A 20,523-nucleotide genomic window follows, 5' to 3' on the forward strand; every position below is an offset into this window, starting at 1 on the left:
CAGATACACACCAGGTTTTCAAAACTTAGTACAAAAAAAAGTAAAAATCTCATTAATGATTTTTCTATTGGTTACATATTGAAATGATCATCTTTTTAATATATTGAGTTAAATAAGCTATAGAATTAAAATTAATTGTACCTGTTTCTTTTTCCTTTTCTAATGTACTATACTACTAGAAAATTTTAAATATCATGCATGGCTCACATTACATTTCTATTGGACAGCGCTGGTCGGAATGCTCTGCATTAATTAATTAGTTAATTAATTAATTAATTCTGTCACATTTATCTACCATTGACAGTTTACAGAAATCTTTCAAGTTGGTTTTCCCCTTTGATCCCCACAACACTTCTAAAGCACATAATTTTGAATTTCTAATTTCTAAAGCACAGAATTCAGTTTTGAATGACTGAATGAGTGAACGAATAAAAAAATAGGTCTCCATCTACAGATATAAACAGAGATCCATAGAGGTTAAATGGCTTGCCCAGGCTCACCCAAGACCCAGTGGCCAAACTAGGACTGTGGCCCAGCCTCCTGAGCTACAATTTCCCCAGAAAGCTGCCCTGTGCCTTTAATTTGCTAGCTCTCCCATCCCCTAGCAGACTCAGTCTCTGAAACTGTCCCCCAAAGTGCAACTTCTTTTTCCATAAGAGATAAACAAGAACCCTGGTGTAAAATTACAAAGAGTGTTGGATTCCAGAATTAGCTAGAAATATGAGTTACGTATAAGTCAAAATCCAAGCAATCAGAAAAACAAACAAACAAAAACACCCAACCACAAGTCACCACAGCTCTTCCAGGGACCGCCCCTGAGGTAAATCACTGTTTCCAAGGACATTTCCATGCTATCAGCTCTTCCTTGTTAATGCAAATAGGATGTCAGAGTTTTACAGTAAAACCGAGACCAGGGAAGAGTGCCATGAAAGAATATTTCAGGGGAGAAAAATTACTTGATTCCTTTTCTGAATCTGAGCCTTCACTGGACATCTCTCTCAACATTGACAGAGGAATTCTTGACTTCCTCTTGCAAAGATTATCTTGCAGTTGAAAAAATTTTTTAATGAAAAAGACATTTTAGAAATTGCTGGAAAATTTTAAACCTAACAAGAGTTTATAATAGGTAAGGGAAAGCGGTGATTCTCCCATGTGATGGGTGGGAAAGGTAACCCAGAACAATGACTGGTTACATTTAAAGAGATGCTTCTCAGCTTGGGTAAGTCTGGTTAGGGCCAAGTTAGTGAACATTCTAGAAACAGATGAAATAATTTGGGACCAGTGATGTGGATGCACAAATTCTGTTTTTCACTAAGAAGAGTGAGTCATGTACAAACTTGGACCATAAAGCAAAACTCAATCTGTGCTCTTTCATTCTCTAATTGCTAAAAATGTGTTATTAGTCACAAATAGGTTTTAGAAATATCCAAGAAAATACTCTTTTGCCAAAAGTCTAAAAAAAGTATCTAAAATCAAAGCACACAGCAATCTCTGCAGATTTGGCAGATCCTTTCAACTTTACAATAGAAAAATATCTGTTACTATCAACACAACAACTCATTATTTAGTCAGAGTGCCTTAAAGTTTACAGAGTCTTCCTTGAATTATCTTCATCCTCACACCAATCCTGAGAGGCCAGCATGGTTTTATAGAAGGGAAAACCGATGATCAGAAAATCAAGTACCTTGCCAACTCCCTTCTGGAACTTAGAAGCAGTCCTGGGCTTTCAAACCTGACTCTGAATCCAGTGCTCTTTGCACTAGAACAAACTGCTGCTTTAGTTGTAAAACTTAAAATAATACTAATACTACTAATAATGATCCCATGCAATTGTAGACAGCTTTACTGTTTACCAGGCATTTCCATATGCATCTTGTCACTCATTCACTCACTCAATCAACAGTCACAGAGGGTCTGTTAGACAAGGCACTATCCTGGGGCGGGGGTTCAGACACACAGACAACCCTGCGCTCAAATACGTTAGCTGAATGGGACTGCAGTATTCATGCAGAAACTCTGAGAGGGTGGCAGGATGAAATCTCACCCCCCAGCACTTGTCCTGCTTGTATGGCTGTGGATGGCAGTGCCCATGGCTCTCCATCCATCCCACCTTAACACGGCCAACCATAGGAGGCTATGGTCTTGACACAAGAGGTCTCTGTCTTCCTTTTGACCGACACATGGGCCAGGCACTTAGAAGGTAGCCCTGTCACTCCAGAAAACCCCAACTGGCAACTGTGTCAGACTAAATAACCACCCTTTCATCTCAGCAAAACAGGCACGCAGCACTTTGGCTTATACATAACAAGACGAACAATAGCCACTAACACACAGTGCAGTTCGGCGAAAAGAACATTAATTTGAGAGTAAAGAGGTGTAGGTGCCAGTCAGTGGCTCTAATACTAACTCGCTGTGTGACCTTGACCAGCTCAACCTCTCTGGGCCTCAGTTATCCCGTTTATATAATAAGGGGAGGATGTTCGCCCTGCCTACCTTGCAGGGCTGTTCTGAAGACAGAAATGCAGAATGGTTAAGAAAAAGCTTTGTAAAACATAAAGAGCACGTGTTGCGGATTAAAATCCTCTGAGTGTTTACTACTGTGTAACATACGACCCAGTTCCAAATGGCCTGAACCTCCCAGCCAGGCTCCAGTGAAAGAAGACAACAGCCCAGCTTTCTGGGTGGATTTAAATGGGTCTCACATGCCACCGGGCTGTGCCCCTCGAGCCCCTCCAGAGCCTTGAGCTCTGTGGACTGAATGCCCATACTCCTGGCAGACCGCCACCTTCCCGAGATGACTCTGCCTGCCCCAGGGACTCTGCCTGCCTTGCCATACAGCCTCTGAAAGCCACAGCCACCACACACCACACGCTCTCGACAATCTGTCACCCTGTGTGTGCCCATCAAATTCTTCGGTGACCAAAAAAAAAAAAAAAATCAGTGGATGGAACAACCCCAGTTCAGAAATTCCCAGTCACACTGTTTTAGGGCTGAACTTGTTTCTTAAAAGGCAGTTCTAATTAGAGTGACATTTTGTCCACTGTGGTTCTTAGTTATGAAAATAATGAGCTATGAAATTCCAATTTATTGTTGACAACTTAAACGGCCAGGCACCGGAGCGGCGCGTAACTTCCGAGTGCCACACACACACCACACGCTCTCGACAATCTGTCACCCTGTGTGGGCCCATCAAATTCTTCGGTGACCAAAAAAAAAAAAAAAAATCAGTGGATGGAACAACCCCAGTTCAGAAATTCCCAGTCACACTGTTTTAGGGCTGAACTTGTTTCTTAAAAGGCAGTTCTAATTAGAGTGACATTTTGTCCACTGTGGTTCTTAGTTATGAAAATAATGAGCTATGAAATTCCAATTTATTGTTGACAACTTAAACGGCCAGGCACCGGAGCGGCGCGTAACTTCCGAGTGCCACTCTACCTAGTGACAAATCTATTCCGGGCCGCGGGAGGCTGCCGGCTGGGCTTGGGAGGGTCACTGTCTCTCTCCTTCAGTCCCCCAGGGAAGACGTGGAGGGCTCCCGGGCACCAGAACGTGAGGACCCGGCATCTGGGTGTCCCCTCTGAGAAGGGCTCAGCATCTTGCCCTGAGAAGATTTCAAATAGCAAGCAAAATGTCGGCTCAGCAAAGACATCTCAGCAAAAACAAAGGAAGGGCCTCTTTTTTCTCTTTCTCTCTACCTCCGTACAATGAGAAGGCTTCCCAAGAAGATATCTAAGATTCGCTCAGAGATGGTCTAAAATATTTTTCTTTTCTCTCTCTATCTTGTCTTCATTTCTCTTTCTGTTTCTCTTTTTAAATCAGTCCATTTCTTTTCTGTTTTGTTTTTTCTTTCTCTTCTCTTTATCTCCCTCTTCGCTAGTTTTTTTTCTTTTTCCTTCGACTTTCACTCTCATCCTCCTGCCTAAAATCACCATCTAACAAAAATACCACGCTAATGTCCTGACCTTCTCCTTGAACTCGGGGTGGGGCTCGTTTGCTGTTGAGTACTAAACAGGAGTGGAGTGCACAGCCTCCATGGCTAGAGTGACCTGGGACGGGCAGGGGCATAAGGAATAAACAGGGGGATATGTTCTCTAAAGGGGCTGCCATACCCCTGGCCCTGAAACCTCTTCTCTCGGCCTCCAGCAAGTCTCCTCAAGGTTAAATACTGTTGTTCCCTCCATATGAGAGGATGTCTTAAATTCCAGCCGATGGAAGGGAAAGAGTAAGCAGAAAATCAGGATGGCACTGACATACTTCAAAAGATTTATTTTCTATTCAGGCGCCTGTTCTCAAACCGTAACGCAAGCTACAGGCCAAAGGTTGTTTTCTGACCTGGCAAGAGAAATCCTGAGAGAGCATTGACAGCTAAACCCGAGAATGTTCCTGGCTGCCAGGGCAGACCTATAACAACTTCACATGCCTGGAAACACACTTGCGGCTTTGGTTTGGGAGTACCGTGAGATGCAGATGGTCTTGGGGTTCTTAAGGCCTCTTCCCAGCCCGAGTGCTGGCTGACTGGCTAGATGGACCTGAGTCAGTCACTTCGCCCTGTAGATTTGTCTCCTCATCTCAAAACAAGCTTCCCTGGACCATCTCACCCGAGAAAAAAAAACAGGCGCGTTAAGAGGCTGCAGAGCCCTCTGGGAGAATTGGCATTGTTAGTATTTTGCTTGCAGCAAATCGCCGGGTCAAGTGGCACCTTTCAAATGTCAGATTTGAGAGTTAGTGTTTGTTTGGGTTTTTTTTTTCCCCTTCTCTAAGTTCATATATATTTAGGATGCCTGTCACTATGAAGGAAACAAAACATACAGAAGGAAAACACTACAGCCCAAAATAATAAGGTAGATGATAACCCCAAACTGAAAATGACAGCTGACTTTTAAAAATGGAATGTGCTTTTTGAAAACATTAAAATGAAACATTGAAGTCTGGTTATGTAATTTTATAACTTGTAGATTTTCCACCCAGCCCTGCTAAGGCCCTGAGCTCACCAAAGATGTGTAGGGGACATTCTCAAGAACCTCTTACTTCTGGGTTCTTTGGAATAATTCACCAGGTTTTCAGAAAACATGTCACCCTCTTATCTGAGTCACCCCGTTCCACAACAGGGGTTTCCTGGGGCTACTTTGAATTGAATGGCCTCAAAAGGGCTTTGCAAACTCCAAAGTGCTATGCATGTGAGAGAAGTGCCACCATGATTCTCACTATGACACTGCCACATTGGACAGCTTCTGGGTCATGTTTTAGGCCATTATTTGAAAAATCAAGGGAAGCCTGAAGCATCTGCCTTTACCTGCCAAGGATTTTGCTGACACAACCATGGCTGACTCGAAGCTGCCTGGAGATGTCGCAGGGCCTGACACCTTGATGAGCAAGTTCCACTATCCTTTGGCGGACTACATCTGGGAGTGGCCGTCCATTCACAAAAACCCCCCCAAGCTGATTCACTCCTCCATGTCCTGAAACAGATCAGAAACAAAAGGCAAGAGAAAGTGGTTAGAACCAGTCACACAGGAGTAGAAACACTGCTTTGAGCACCCAGAGTCCCTCTGATCAGAAATGGCTGCGGGCTGGTTATCTTGAGCCTGGGGTCTGATCATGCAGGCTACATGAACACCTCAGATTGCTTTTTAAAATTAACCTTAGCCTTTGTCCATCTTCAGCCAGTCATTTGGGCTACTGATAGCAAGCATCTCCATACTATGTTTCCTTTAGTTACTAGCATTTTCTTTATAATATTTTTTAACAATGGAATATATGAAGACCTCAAACTATACCAGGGACAGAACTTATTATATACATGATGCTGAGGTCTAAGATAGATCCTAGGGAGAAAATACATTTCCAAATGCATAAAATTTAAAGAGATTTTTTAAAATGAAACTCTTTCCTTTTAACAAATATCTTTAAAAGTGAAAAGGACTGCTCTAATAAAGCTAGATCTCGGGGGGGGGGAATACTTTTTAAATCAGCAATCTGATTCAAGGGCTAAGGACTTTAAAAAAACATTTTTTTAATAGTATCTGCAGATTACTGAGACAAAACTCAACCATTGCCATGATAAAAACCCTTTCTTTAAGAAGGTGCAACTCATACATCAATAAAGATGGGGAAAAAAATAAACAAACAAAAATGTGAGGCTGACATGCAGACTTGACCACTGTACCCTCTTATTTCACTCTAGTGTATCAGGATTTGTTATAAAGGAGTTTCCCTGGAATTTTTGGAGTGTTTTGCAATCAACAAGCAGCTTTAAGTTGGTTCAGGGGAAATAAAGAAGCTGGAGAAGGCTTCTGAGTCCCAGGTTTTACAAGGGCTCTGAGATGGATTTTAAGTAAAAAGAGCTCGGGAAAGTATCTCCTGCACCCAATAAGCTCCCTTCTCTTACATCAAGGTCCATCTGGAGGGAAACAGGGATCTAAGTAAATGAAGAGCCAAACCAGTAAACACAGAGTGATCCAGTGTAGCAACATCATTGACCTTGTAGCTGTTAATCAGCCACTAACTGACATCACTGAGGACTGTCAAAAGCCAGAAGCCAAGTCCAAGCATTCACCAATGCTGCTGGCAGCTCAGAGGTCAAGGAGGGGGAAATCTCCTCCTAAACTGGGACTTGACAGGGACTTGACTGTACCAGGGAAGCCAGGGCATCTCAGAGGTCACACACACACACACACACACACACACACACACACACACACACACACACTCCAACTCTAAAACATAAGATAGCCACCTCATCTCAGCTATTCCCCCCCCAGCACTCAACTACTATCCATGTTCATGAACAGTATCTTTAATAGAGGGGGAAACACTACCCATAACATAACCTATTTCCTAAAAACTGCCAAAGCTATTCACTGAAGTTTACCATGAGAGTCCAAATTGAATATTTCCCCAAATTTTCAAGTTCAGGTTGATTTCAAGGGGAAAAAAAACCATTTTATAGGTGACGACAGTACTTAATTCTAGTTCTAAGCTGAATTTCTTTTTTGATTTTTATAATGAGCTTTAAACAGTTTTAATTGTTCTAAAACACTCCAGACATAAGAAAAAGGAAAACCATCTCGAATAGAATTTTACAGTTAAGAACACAACTGCATAGTTCATCTAAAACAAAAAGACTGCAGCCACCCCTAGTCAAGGGGCTTAAGAAAGCTTTGTTCTGGGGTTGGGAGCACCTAATAAAAAAGAGTTATATGGATCTTTCAATAATAGGCTGGAGTTAAGAGGCAAGTAAATTGAAAATTGGTACAAGCTTATCTGAGAGGACAAAAAGGAAGCTAAAAGCACCTAGCACACTTTTGAGATAACCTACTAGTCCAGGCATTGGAGCCATCTGTAATGGCCTGTTCCCTATACTACTGGCAATTTAAATTTTCTGCCCAAAACACAGTGGCAAACCTCAGAGGACTTAAATTCCAAAAGCAGTCCTGCAGGACATTTGTGAGCTTTGGGGACTGTTTGTATCGTGGAAAAAACCTAAGGGTCAGACACTCTAGGTGACAGCAGGTCCCCACACCCTCTAGTCTTGACCTCCAAGGCCAGGCTACCAATGCTCTTGCAGAGTCTGATCCACATATCCACAGCTGACACCAGACCCAGGATGACCTGGGGGTCCCCTATGTCCCTCAACTTCCTGGAAAGGCCCCCAAACCCACTTGGCCCTCTGCCTCTCTCCCAGTCCTATCTATTAGAGCATGTCAAGGGTGGTGGGTTGGTGATTTAAAACTGAAGTCTGAGAAGGCAATGTCTCTCACTTACCCCAAGACTGGAAAGAAGTGAAACCAGAAACCCGAGAGAAGTGAGGCAAGAGGACAGGGAAAGAAATCAGGAAAAGAAATGTGAGGGCAAGTGTACAAAGAGCGGGAACTCAATGAAATGAGACACACAGCAAGGAGAGAGAGCCTGGAAGGGAAGCCTCAGGTTAGAAATGAAGAGGAGGAGAAAAAGGAATGGATTGGCCAGAACGGGGAGAAGAGAAAGGAAAGAAAGGTAAATGTGGTGTACAGTGGGAAGCAAGAAGAGAGAAGAGAAAAACAGAGGAAGCCTAGCATGGGGGCATTTGGAAGACAGGGGACATCTGTGGAGGGGGACCTTTGTTTTCTGGGACCCCCAGCTCCAGCCCTCCACTTCTTCAGAGAAGCCAAGTCCCATCCTCTACTTCCTATGGACTCCAGGTGAGTGAGGGTTCATCATGTGGGAGGTGCTGGAGGGGGAGACATGGACTCAGCTACACTTTTCAGGGCCAGGTAGAATTTACAGGGAGACAGATGCAAACAAATCAAGGCAAAGACCAGGAAACAGACACGCAGATACAAGAGAAACACAACCCCGCCTCTACAGGGCAAACAGAGCAGGGTTTGGAAGAGGGGAGGGCAGGGGAGAAGGGTTGAATTGCAGATGCCCCTGGGGCCTTTGTGGCTCTGGTCTGGAAGAGGCTGGACTCCACAGATGCTCCTCAGGCCCTGATAAGGACATGCTGCCCACCAGGGTCCCCCTGTCCACAGCCCCAAAGACCACACCTGGGCATAGCATCTTGGGGAGAGGGTCTGTGCTGACTCAGTGGTAGATTCAACTCCAGGATCCACAGGGTCATTGAAATTCCCCCTGTTGACATCAGAGAGGATAAATGAAGGGACACACAAACATGCAAACAGGAACACAGGAAAGGCAGGGATGAAATCTCCTTAATGGACTCTCTGACAGACAGGTGCTGGCACACATGGACAGTGGGTCCATGGATACAGACATAGTTAACCCAGATGGATAGTGCCTTGCACTTGTGTGCAACCACCCAGATGTCCGCTGCCCACTCTCTGGAATCTGAGTCCCTCTCTCTCCCCTTCTGTGAATCCTCAAAAGACTGCCTCCAGCTTTGTCCATGTGAGCTTCCTGTCAGTCCTTTTGTCTGTCTGACCTCAAGATCACACTCTGTAAAATGGGTGTAGCTGAAAGTTTAGAAGACACTCGGGGAGGAGACTGGATATAAAAGTGCTTTATAACCGGTAATTATAGCTGGGGGTGGAGGCAACAGAACTCAGAAGCCCATATCCTGGCGATGCCTGCCCCTCCCCCTACACCACCTCCCCACAGAAGCCACCCTCTAGTGGGGGGAGAGGGGAAAGGAGTTGGAGGAAGAAACTGACCAGGGCCAAGAAGGAAGATGAGAAGGTGGGACATGGTCTGAGCCCCTACTAACCAGGCAACTTCTCAGGATCTACTGTGCACCCCTCCACTCAATCTCCAACAAATTGGGGCCTACATTGTGCAAGCAAATAGCTTTGGGCGTCAGAACCAAGGGCACTTCCAGAGAAGGCAGCTCTGGAAGCTAGGCAGGCTGGGGCCAAGCCCCCGCCATGCTGCAGGGGAAATTGAAAACGGAAGGAGGGAGCACTTCTCAAGGAGGGGGCAGATGACAGCTGGGACAAGGAGGGACAGAGACAGGCGTTAGCGGTTGGCTAACCTGCACCTGGAAGGAGCTGCCTTCTTCACCCTCATGCACAGTCATGGGACCACCAGTTCTGATGTGATTTCCCCAAGGGCTGGGGCACAACCTCTGGGCCGCCAGGCTCTGTGCAGAAGAAGGCAGTGAGCGGATCCCTGCAGGCGAGGATAGAAGCGCAAGGGCAGCCCTCCTCATTTTGTCCTCAAATCGCTCCTTGACTAAGCTAAGGGCTTGGTCACCTCTGAGTACTGACCCCAACTCCTTTGCTCTCTGGCTCACTCTGAGAGAACAGAGCCTCCCCTGAGCCGGGCTAAGTCTGCACAGGAGACGGCTGCTGGGGGCGCTGGGGTCACCACGGACTGGAAACCGTTTTGGCATAGGCCCCAAACGGTGAGGAATCGTTTGGGCTGGAATCCGAGAAATCGGCTTCTCTCCACAAATCTCTCCGCTGCTTTGGTGGATGATCTCGGACTCGGGAAACTGACACAAAGAGAAACTGACTTGCCCGCAGCTGGCCCCGCAGCCTAGATCAGCATTTCCCAGCCTACCAGGCCATTCGGCCCTCCCGGGCAGAAACGGACACATTCGCCCGGGAAGCTCGCCTTCTCTCCAGCCGGGTCTCTGCTGCCTTTGTTAAATAGGGGATCCAAGGCTAAGTAAGCAGGATCCTGGGCTGTCTGAAGCCTTGGGGAGGGCTCCCAGCGCAGAAGCAATTCCCTGACCGGAGGCCCGTGGGGGCCCGAGCTGGGCACCCGGCTGGATGCCGCCGAAGCCTGGCGCCTTGCTCCAGCCCAGCTGTGCAGCGCTCAGAAGGAAAATACGATTCGTTCCACTTGGAATTTCCTCGAAATCTCCGAATCTAATCCGGCGTTAACTCACCGTGAGAGGTGCGCTCATCTCACAGGAGGGTGTGCTAATGGGTGAACTGGCAGATCCCGACGGGTCAGGCAGCCGGCCAGTCTCGCCTGCGCCCAAAATGACCCTTCCCGTCTCCTACACACGTGATGTCTTTCAGAAGGCGAGGGTGCCTGTGTGGTGACTAATTGGCTTCTTCTTCTTGATTTTTTTTTTTTTTTTTTTTAAGGGGAGAAGCCATCATGAGGCAAGTGTCCTGAAGAGGACTTGATTGTGTCTTTAAGGGTCTCTGTATGAACTGGAGGCTTCTAAGCAGAAGCTCAGCTCAGGGACGGCTACTTCGTTGATTTTTCAAATCCCACTCCTCAACTCCAGGATGCCTTTGGAGCTCTGAACCTGGTGTCCTCGCTTAGCTCTCAACCTCTTCCTCCACACATACAAGGACACAGGCACTTTTGGGGCCCCACTTTCCCTCCAAGCCCCAGTTTTGATCAGCCCCACCGCTAAAAAAGGCGCCATCGGGATCGGGGTGTGGGGCGCAGTCTAAGACTCAGACTGACCTCTCCCTGCAACTTCGTACCCTCCAACTGGCCCGGCCCAAAGCCCTCTCCGGGTCCGAGTCAGGAATCTCCCGGCACGCTGAGATGTTGCTGCCGGAGCCCCGGAAAGACTGCAGCTCGCTGCCTACACTACCGGTTGCTGGAGGCGGGATTCCCGGTGCCAGGTGCTCCGGCCGGGTCGACCAGGCGTTTTGCTCCACATCCCCTGCCTGGAAGCCCTGCACTTTGCAAACTTGACTGCGCGGCCACAAAAGTCCTGGGTCCTCCTGTCCTTAGTACCTGCCCGCGGTCCGGCACCCCCAACCCCGTCCCGGCGGGAGAGTGAGAGAAGCGAGCTCGCCGCCTACTTACTATGCATGGATGCAAACGGGTCGTGCTTACAGTGTATTTCCATCGGGGCGCTCCAGACTGCAGGCCGGCCCACGCTGCCGCCTCCCGGCGCCAAGGGGCTGCCCAGCGAGGCTACGGAGCCGCGCTGCCAGGCCGGGAACTGTGCGAGCTGGGCTCAGAAAGCACTGCTGGAGCTTCTGTTCCTCTCTCAGAGCCGCTCTGCCGGAGATCGCCGAGAGCTGCGCCTTGAGGCGGGAAACGGCGCTAGTACAGTCCGGCTGGGAGCGGTGCGCCCAACTCCTGGTGGCTTCCCTCCTGGGCTGGCTCAGGCGTCGGCTCCGCACCCGGCCCGGGGTAGCTGCGGCCAAGGCGCCCGCAGCTTCGGGGGCATAGTTTAGGGGCCCGCCTCCGGGACGGCCTGGAGCCCCCCCCGCCTCCTGTAGGAGCGGCTCTAAGGAGGCCTGTGGGACACACAGCCCTTGGATTCACTCGGGGGGCAGCGAGGCCCGCGGGCTGCCAGGCTGGTTCCGCGGCCTCGCTGCCTCTGGAGTCTCTCCTCGATCCCTCGGTCTCCACCGGATCCTTTCCCTTTCTGCTTCTTTGAGTCTCTGGGGCTCGGACTTGCCGCTGCAGCTTCTCACCACCCGGCTCTCCGACGTCTCGGACGAAGTTGCAAAGAACTTCCTCTCTGGCGGCGCTGGGGTCCTGGCGGGTTCTGAGACGCTTACGCCACTGAGGTTGGAGCCAAGACTCTGGAGTCCCCGGGAGCCCGCAGCCCTCACACCCTGGGACCCACTGCCTTCAAAGTTCCCGCGGGCCCCGCTGCTCCTTCATCGCCGGGACCAGGAATGGGGACAACAGCGACGATCTCCTCCTCGCCTGAGTATTTGTCTCGCACCCACCAACTCTTCGAGCTTCCGCTGCCTTCTCTCGGGGGTCTGGTTCTACTGTCTTTCAGTTGCCTCTTCCGGGACGGCCGCCGCGCCTGCCCCAGGCGTAGAGCGAGGGACACAGAAGAGAGCGAAAGGTCCCCTAGACCAAGGCCGCCGGGACTGCCGGTGCAGAGATGCAGCCTCTATCTGCTTTGACTCCCAGCGTTACCACCGCAGCCGCAGCCGCCGCCGCCGGCGCTAGCCCTCCGCCTGTTCGGCGCGCACAGTGCGCCACCGCGCCGCCCCGGAGCCGCTTTCAGGACCCGCTGCGTGTGGACAGCGCCGCCCGGGGCTCAGCCTCCCTCCGGGCGGGGGCGGGGGCGGGGCGGGGGCTAACCTGCCAATCACGCTTCATCAAGCCAGTCAGAGCAGTGGCAGCCGGCTCTGACCCGAGACACCGCCCTATTGGCTGAGCAACCGGCGGGCTCCGCCTGATTAGCCGATACCTGGGCAATGGGAGAGAATGGGAGGCGGGGCCCAGGCGGCGGCGCCACGTTCATTGACAAACGCGCGGGGCGAAGGCCTAGTGGAGCGAGGACTGGGGGAGGGGGAAGGGGATCAACACAGTGCCTGGAGAGTCGAGCTGCAGGTCCAGCAAGAGCCTGGCCTCCTCTCCGCGGCATTGGGACCCAGGGATGCCCTGAGGGATTAAGGGCAGCCGAGGCGGGGATGGGGGGTGGGGAGTGAGGGTGGGGAAACAGTCTCCAGAAAACGCGCGCGCGCGCGCGCACACACACACACACACACACACACACACACACACACACACAATGGATTTTGGAGGAAAACAAGGAGCTCGATAGAGATCAGGCTTTCAAATCTAAGCAACATCAGACTCGCGATGGAAACCTAGTGTGTGCACATCTGCTCCGTTCTGACCTCAGTTTCCTCATCTGTAAAATGGGCAGAGTTGGCTTACCTAGTTTTTAATGAAGGCTCCTTCCAGCGGAAATATTTCATAGTTTTATCAAGCGCCAACTAAGCTGACGCTGCCGCCTCCTTGTCCACCGTCCTCCCCTGCTCTAACTCAAGGGCCCCCAATTCTGAGCTAACCGTAGGCAGAGACATAGAAGGGGAAAATCTCATAGTCCTTTAAAGTTAGTAACCATGGTGCTCCTGGGAGAGAGGTCTATCTGAGGCTTTGCACCAGGTTGCCCAAGCACTGAGCTGTGAGCCCCTCTTTCCAGCCTCAGACCAGGAGCTGTCAGACACTTTGGGGGCTAGTGATATGCGCAGCTGAAGGCTTCTGTATGCAGGGGTAATTCTGCATCCGGAGCAAGGCCTCTTGGGAACTGAATGAATCCAGTCCCGGCCAGTGCTAATGAGAGTCCCTGAAGCAGGAGGGCGCATTCAATCTGCAAGGGCCACGCAGAGCTGCACTAAGGGTGCTACTGTACTGCAGCTCTGTCGTCGAGAAAACCCAACTTTTCCTCTCCTGGGTAAGTTCTTGTCGCTTTTAAGACAAAATGAGTGGCTGTCTAGCAGGACTCTTTTGGTCCAGAAGGGCAGGGTCTTTGGCCAAAGAGACTCAGTTTCTCAGGCGTGTCAGGCTCTGGGACCACAATCAAAGGAACTGGACGACAGCCATTCTACACCCAGGAGGCAATAGTTCTGTGAGCGCCTATGTGCACCTGAGCCCCGCCCTGGAATAGTAACTGAAGATTCCCCTGTCCCAGCAGCTCACGGGAGTTGTCCAAGACCCACCGTTTCGAATTCATAAGTGATGATCTTCTAATATTAAACATAAATCCACCAAAGCAAGGGCTCTGAGATGCCTGCTCTGGGCTTGTAAGGAGGACAGAGCACGGGTTGATCCTGGGAGGACTCCCAGGTTGTTTTCTACTTCAGTCTCCCTTCTCTCTACCTCTGTCCAATTTCTCACACTCCTACATGGGATCAGCCCTCGGACCCGTCTTCTGTTCCTGCCCCAGATCCAGCTGCCCCTGAATGGTAGATAAGTTTCCGGCGGTGACACCGTCCCCACCCCCTCCAGGGCACAGCTGCGGAAAACAGACCCAGGAAGTCCTCTGCGGGCCCAGGAGGCTGCGTATGCACAGGGGTGGGGTGGCAGTGGGTGTTATCTCTCCTTTGTCTGGAACCCCGCCTGTCCTGATCTTCGACCATACTCCCCTCGCCTTGGACCAGGAGGATCGCAACGTCGCAGAGGGACCAGGATGGTTGGGGTTCCTGCGTTCATTCTAGCCGGTGGCGCTCGATGGATCAAAAGTGGACTAAGAATTCGACGTGGCGGCTCTGTGTTCCCACCGGAGAGGCGGGAGTATGGGGACGCTCAGAGGGTCGCAGCCAGTGACACCTCCACCTCCAGCCCCGCTCTAGTTCAGGCCTAGAAACTCAGATTCTAAAGTCTTAGAGCTAAAAGGGCCCTGAGGTTAGGCCTTCTCCATTTTACAGATATGAAACCTGAGGCCAAGACAGGAGGCTACCTGTCCAAGGTCACATAGCAAGTCCCGAGTAGAGGAAACGCTGTGAACTGGAAATCTCTTTCTCAGAAGGGTTTCTCCAGAGCCACTCTTGGGATGATGGGGTGGGGTTTTTTTTGGGGGGGTGGAGGGGAAACCCAGCCAGGATATGTCCATACACACCGATTTTCCTTCCGATACCAGTGCGGCTTGGACCAAATCCCCCCAAAGCGCTGCCAGGGTTGAATGGAGCCACATATATTAATTACTTGAACTGGAATAGGTCGGCTTCCCATTTCACACAGAAGACTTTCGCCTTCAGGACGGTGTTGGGCAGCCTAACCTGGGCGGCGAGAGCAGCCCCCTTTCTCACATTGTGGCAGAGGGTGTTTCCTTTTGGATATGGGATTATTCACAGCTGCCTGAGCGTGCCGGCCTCCCGGAACTTCTAACTCCAAGAGGTGCCATCAGATATCCTGGCCACCTAACCCAGCCTTATAGGCCAGCAAATGGTGACCCAGAGAAGTTACTTGACTATCCGGGATAACACAGCAATTCCTTGACCAAGCTGGGCACCGCGCCTCAGTCCTGCCTCCAAAAGCTCACCAGCCCACGAGTCTGCGTCCAGGAGAGAGAGGCTATCGGGGGTTGGTCTCCACGCTGTGCTGAATGCGGTAGGGTATCGCTGTGCCCAACAGTCGCGTGCTTTCTTTCCTCCTCTGCGTGACTTTGGGCCGGGCCTTGTCTTAAGCGGCGGAGGCAGGAGACGGGGTAAGGAAACCCCCCCGGAAAGAAATTTAACTTGTGTAAATGGAATTGCCTTTGAAAGTTTTGTTATTGAAAGAAAGCCCATTGAGAATAAGTTTGAGAAGCCACTTTCAGAGGAATGCCCACCTCCACCTAGGTCTCCATACACAAACTTGGCTTTACTCAGAACACACACCCTCCCCGCCTCCCCCTCCCTCCCCCTGGGCCAGCCTCTCCTGCGCCCAGCGGCGTCTGGGGGTTGGGGCTGCTACAGTGCTCCCTGGGCCTGAAATCGACTCCCGAAGCCCAAGTCCAGCTCATCTTCCTTCTGGTGCTTTGGATAAAGCGAGGCCTACAGGGCTCAGATTGGTTGCTCAGTTCGAGAAAGCCAGAGAGGCCCTAGCGGTGCTGTCCTAACTTGGTGGGTCCTCTCTCACCCTCATTTTAAAAGCATCACAGAGAGAAAGCCACTGACCCTTAGTTACACAAGCTAGTCGGGTCAGAGCCAATTCCTGCATGATTCCTGCGTCTGGATCAGTGGTCTGCTCTGCCTGGCCCAAGTCTGTTTGTAGGAATGGTCGAAGTGGGAGAAAAAAGGGGAAAATTTAACCAGATTTTTCAAGAACTGTGCAAAGTGCCTTTGTCAGGGTTTGTTATCATTACCAGCGCACCTCAAAGGCCAGGGACTCTGGGACTATGCTTACTTCTCCGAAAGGCGTGTCCTGCTTCTCCTAGGGCTCAGCTTCCCCATGTGTCTGAAAAGAATCCCTGAGATGAGACCTCCCAAGATTCTTAAAGATGAAGATCCATGGTAGAGGGTATTATTCCACCAGGCTCATTCCAGAGCTAGGGGAATGGATGCCAGCACGCAGGCAGTGTTCAGCCTATCCTGGTCTCCCTGGCCTTGGGACTCCTTAACCCTCACCTCAGCTAATTTGCCTAATTGTCATTTTCCTCCAAGGTAGGCTGTGGGGGGAGGGGGGTGCGTGGAGCTCTATCACCTTTTCCAGCAAGAATGAGAGGTTTAAGGGCAGAAAAATTACCTTTCAGTCCTACGCCCTCCATACTTCCTTCTGTATGATCTCAAATAAGTCCCTGCCCCTCTCTGGACCTCAGTTTTTCCTTTTTTGGTACCACAAGGAAGAGGCTAGACAAGAATACCCTTAAGTGGCTTCTTGCTCAGGTAGAACCTCACCGACCTTGGGCTTACAGCTAGAATGGCATATATGCCTTCCCCATTATACAGATGAGGAAACTGAGGTCGAACGAAGGAATGGAATACAGTTCTAAAGGAGGGAAAGGGCCATCGAGCGACCCATACAAGGTCCTGAAGTTGGGAGAGGGGAGAGGCCTGAGCAAAAACCCCAAAACCAGACCTGGACGCCCCCATCCTGGCCAGTTTCTCAGCTCTCTTTTCTTTCCCGGCCCAGGCTGGTGCAGACAGGCGGAAGTAGAGTATTGCCTGAGATACTGCACTTTCCCAGGCAGGGCCCTCACCCAACCAGTCGGTGAAGAGGGGGCATGGCTCTCCAGATTTTTAAACTCTGGCCAGCCTAGGGGTCCTCAGCCCCACCCAGGCCTGTCTCGCAGAGGAATGAAATGCTTTATTGATTAAACGATTATTCAGGCGATTGAACTAATCAAAGAGCCCATCGACCGCCATGAATTACAGTCTTCGTAGACAGCTTGTCTGGAGAGGCAGCCGGGCCAGCCATGCAGACCCTCTAGTGGACCCTCACAGGCCTCTGACCCATTCCCGACACACACACCACACACACACACCCTAGTCCCCAGTGCAGACACCTATGGAGTCTCACCTACTAAGGGACCCACTGCGGAGTAGTGGGGAGAGTAGGGATGGAGCAGAAGGGGATTCCAGGTTCCCTTTCCTGTGCCTTTACCCTGGGGAATCCTCTTCAATTCCCTGCCTCTTAGATTTCTGCCCTCACTTCTCTTCAGTAATGATTTTGGAAACACATATATGCCTAGGGAGTTGTCCTGGGTTTCAGATACAAGTTCACCCCCCACCTCTCTCTCTGCTTTTTGACCTGTATTTAGGGCTGGGGTGCAGGTGGGTGCTCACAGAACCATATGGATAGGGGAAGGGGAGTTCTGTCAGGGCCAGAAGTGTGTTTGGATGGGGGTTTAGCACATTTGACCTAATGAGTAAAAGAGGTGCCCATAACTGGCTTTTACCTCAGGGCAGACAGAAGCTTCCTGCTGCCTTCCACCTCCTCTCAGACATAAACACACCCTGCCACCCACTGCCTGGGCCTGTGGGAGGAACACCAGGCTCTGTGCCAGGGAGGCCTCTGTGCATATAGGTTCGGAGCTGGATGCCCCAGTTAGGCACACATGTCCACCTACTTGTGCTCTCCTCCAGGCACCCACAAGATAAAACCTGAGCACACACGCGCATGCACACTCACACACACCAGTGACAGAGGCTTGTCTAAGTAAGAGCTAAGGCAGGCTGGGGGTCCCTAGAAATGTCACAACTAGACTGTAGGCAGGCTACCTCCTCTTACCTGCCAAGGTTGTGTCTGCAACGTGAGACCTTTTTGTACAAATGGTAGGCTCAACAGTACCCACAGAGGGAAGCAGTGTATACCACACAACGGAGGTCTGCACACCTGCACTCCTGTTCTCTCAACAGAATGGAACCTGAGCCTGACTGATGGCAGACTTAGTACAACAGATCCCCACAGGTCCCAGACCCATCTTTGTGCCTAGAGGCAGGCACTTTTGTGTACATTGGCATGTGCACAGTGAACAGCTGTTGACATCCAAAAACGGAGGGGTCGGTGTAACCATCTTATTCCCACTTCCAGAATCACTTGGGATGTGACGGGGAAACACAATCCCTTAAAGGAGCAGATGTACACTTAAACACTCATCCAAATTATGTATACGCCACTCATAGACACACATTTTGGATACTCAAAATAACAGTACCCAGGAACAGCAACTCATAAACACATACTAACAGACTCATGAATATAAAGCTACATACACACAGGCACATAGATTCTTCAACACACACTCAAAATTTTTGATTATATATATATATAATAATCACAAGCTTATTGTCACTCATGCACACCCTGAGCCCCTATGTAAACACACAGACCCAAACAAACTTTCAGACTCCCAGATAAACATCCACATAAACATTCAGAAATAGAGAAAAACACACGCAAACTCGCAAACACTTGGACTGATGCAGAAGTGTGTGAACAGATCGGAGAAAAGAAACGTGCCACAGACAGTCGCGCAGTCAATCCCTGCGAAAATGAGACGCGCCCCCTCCCCCAGGGTCGAAGTGTTTGAGGGCCAGTGCCCGGCTGGGTCTCTGAGTTAGCACGCCTAGAGCCCGTACCGCGGTCCTACCTGTCCTGCCGGTCCGAGGAGTCGGGTAATTTTTCTCTAAATCCATTTTGATTTTTCAGAACTTGATGTAATGGACAGGGAAAAAAAGTTTCCACTTTTTGGTGTTTTTTTTTTTTTTTTTTTGATTTTTTTTTTTTTTTGGGGTCTCAGGGGCCGCTCGCAGGTCGGAATAATTCAAGCCTTCCGCTCCCCCGCCGAGCTGGGGTAGCTGATCACTGAGCTGAAACTAAACGTTTTAGGTGGAAAAAAAGCGTCCGAAGGCACCGTGAAATGATTAAGGAACTAAAGAGCTTCTCGCCATGTGAGATCATGTCCTGTTCTCGCCAACATCACAAGATGTCCCCAGACACGCCGCGCCCCCATCGTGCCTCCCCGCACTGCAGGCCCCGAACTGGGAAAGGGTGTCCGCGCTCTGCGGCCCGGCCTGCTCAGCTGGCCAGACGGGGCGGGCCGGGCCGGGCCGGCAGCAGTGCGGGAGGCCGGGAGAGCAGCAATGCTGACGCCGCGCCGCCCTGAACTTTTATAGGGGGTTGCGGGGGAGGGACGGACGGCTTCAGATGGAGCCGAGCTCTAGCCTGCGTTCTAACGGCAAGGAGCCGACCGCAGGCGAGCCGGGACCCCTGGCGTCGCGACCGCACCTTTTACAAATCCCTGAGTCTGGGTGTCGCGGCCCTCTGCTCTGTGCGCGAGGCCGGTGACCCCTTTAGGTGCAAACCCCGCCACGTAAGAGGATGCAGGCCGCGTTTTTGTTTTTTAAGAAATTAACCACTCTGCCAAGCAGGTGCAGTGGAAAGGAGTGTAGAGGCAAGCCGTGTTGCCAGGCATAGAGGGGGGCGTTCCAGCTTCCTCAGATTCACCCCTAGGGCGGCGTCCGCCCTCCAGAGCTCTCAGCCACTCCACCCCACCGCAGTTTGCAGCTCTATTATTACTATTGCTGTGTCCCTGACTCCAGGGCAGTGCCAGAACCCTAGAGCGCCCAGGTACCATTCCTGGCCCCAGAGCCTTTCCACACACGGGGCCATCCTGGCCCCGAGCACAGAGGTTAAGCTGTGAAATGCTGGAGATAAAATCCCGGCCTCCGCTTTGGAACACCCGGGCTGAGCAGAACCTTCTCAGGAGGTCCTGGAGGTTGACATGAGTCCCGGACACCTTACCCCGGCCCATAAGTGGAATCCCCTTGCCCTCCAGCCCCGAGACGTTGCGGCGTCCCCGAGCCCCAAGACTTGACTTCAGAGGGGCAATCAGAGAGACCGCGCAGAAGTTTGGCATGTCCAGCCCGCTCTCTTCGGCCCAGGCTCAAGACTTCCCTCCCCTTTCTCCTCCCAAGTCCCGAGTCCAGCTGCTGGGCTTGTCCACTGGAAGCCCGTGGGGGCCCGCTGCGGGGTGGTCGCAGGGGCAAGGTTCTCCAGGGCGGGGGGGAGAGATCCGCAGGAGGACTCTTGGCCCGCCGGACAATGGCAGTTTCGAAAAGTGAATCGTCCTCAGCGAGAGTGTTGTTTGTTTTTTGGAGGGGGTGGTCACGAGGATGGGCCGCAACCTTGGGGGAAGAGCCCAGAGCTCGAGAAAAGGGGGCGGGGGGCTCGGGAACCGGACATCGCTTATCCACTGAGCCGATTTCGCCACAATCGGAAACTTGGCTGTGGATTCCCCGGCGGCTCCCTCCCCCACCCCCCCACAAGTAGTCTGCGCAGTCCCACTGCGCCGCCTCTTCCTGCAGCCTACGCGTCCGGGTCCCTGCCCCGGCGACTTGATTTTTGGCCATCTCCAAGCACTCGACTCTTCCTCCGCAACCGGGCCCTAGCCCTTGCTTCCCGCCCTCCCGCCTAGCCCGCGCGGGGAGG

General features: G+C 51.1%; 1 protein-coding gene across 2 annotated transcripts in view; it reads right to left on the bottom strand.

Annotated features, from left to right (window-relative positions):
- Positions 1 to 18,805, bottom strand: part of PAX5 (paired box 5) — a 189,211-nt gene extending 170,406 nt beyond the window's left edge. The window contains exons 1-2 of one of the 2 annotated variants that reach the window (XM_024763043.1): positions 18,683 to 18,805; positions 5,294 to 5,459 (exon numbers count right to left, since the gene is read on the bottom strand). In XM_024763043.1, coding sequence (XP_024618811.1) covers positions 5,294 to 5,459; positions 18,683 to 18,728 — 212 coding nt within the window. In that variant the 5' untranslated portion in view covers positions 18,729 to 18,805. Of the gene's footprint in view, positions 1 to 5,293; positions 5,460 to 11,214; positions 12,354 to 18,682 lie in introns of those variants that run through there. The other variant, XM_024763044.1, reaches the window with a different exon arrangement.
- Between the last annotated feature and the right edge of the window lie 1,718 nt (positions 18,806 to 20,523).

Source organism: Neophocaena asiaeorientalis, unplaced genomic scaffold (assembly GCF_003031525.2).
Source record: "Neophocaena asiaeorientalis asiaeorientalis breed wild unplaced genomic scaffold, Neophocaena_asiaeorientalis_V1.1 scaffold449, whole genome shotgun sequence".
NCBI lineage: Eukaryota > Metazoa > Chordata > Mammalia > Artiodactyla > Phocoenidae > Neophocaena > Neophocaena asiaeorientalis.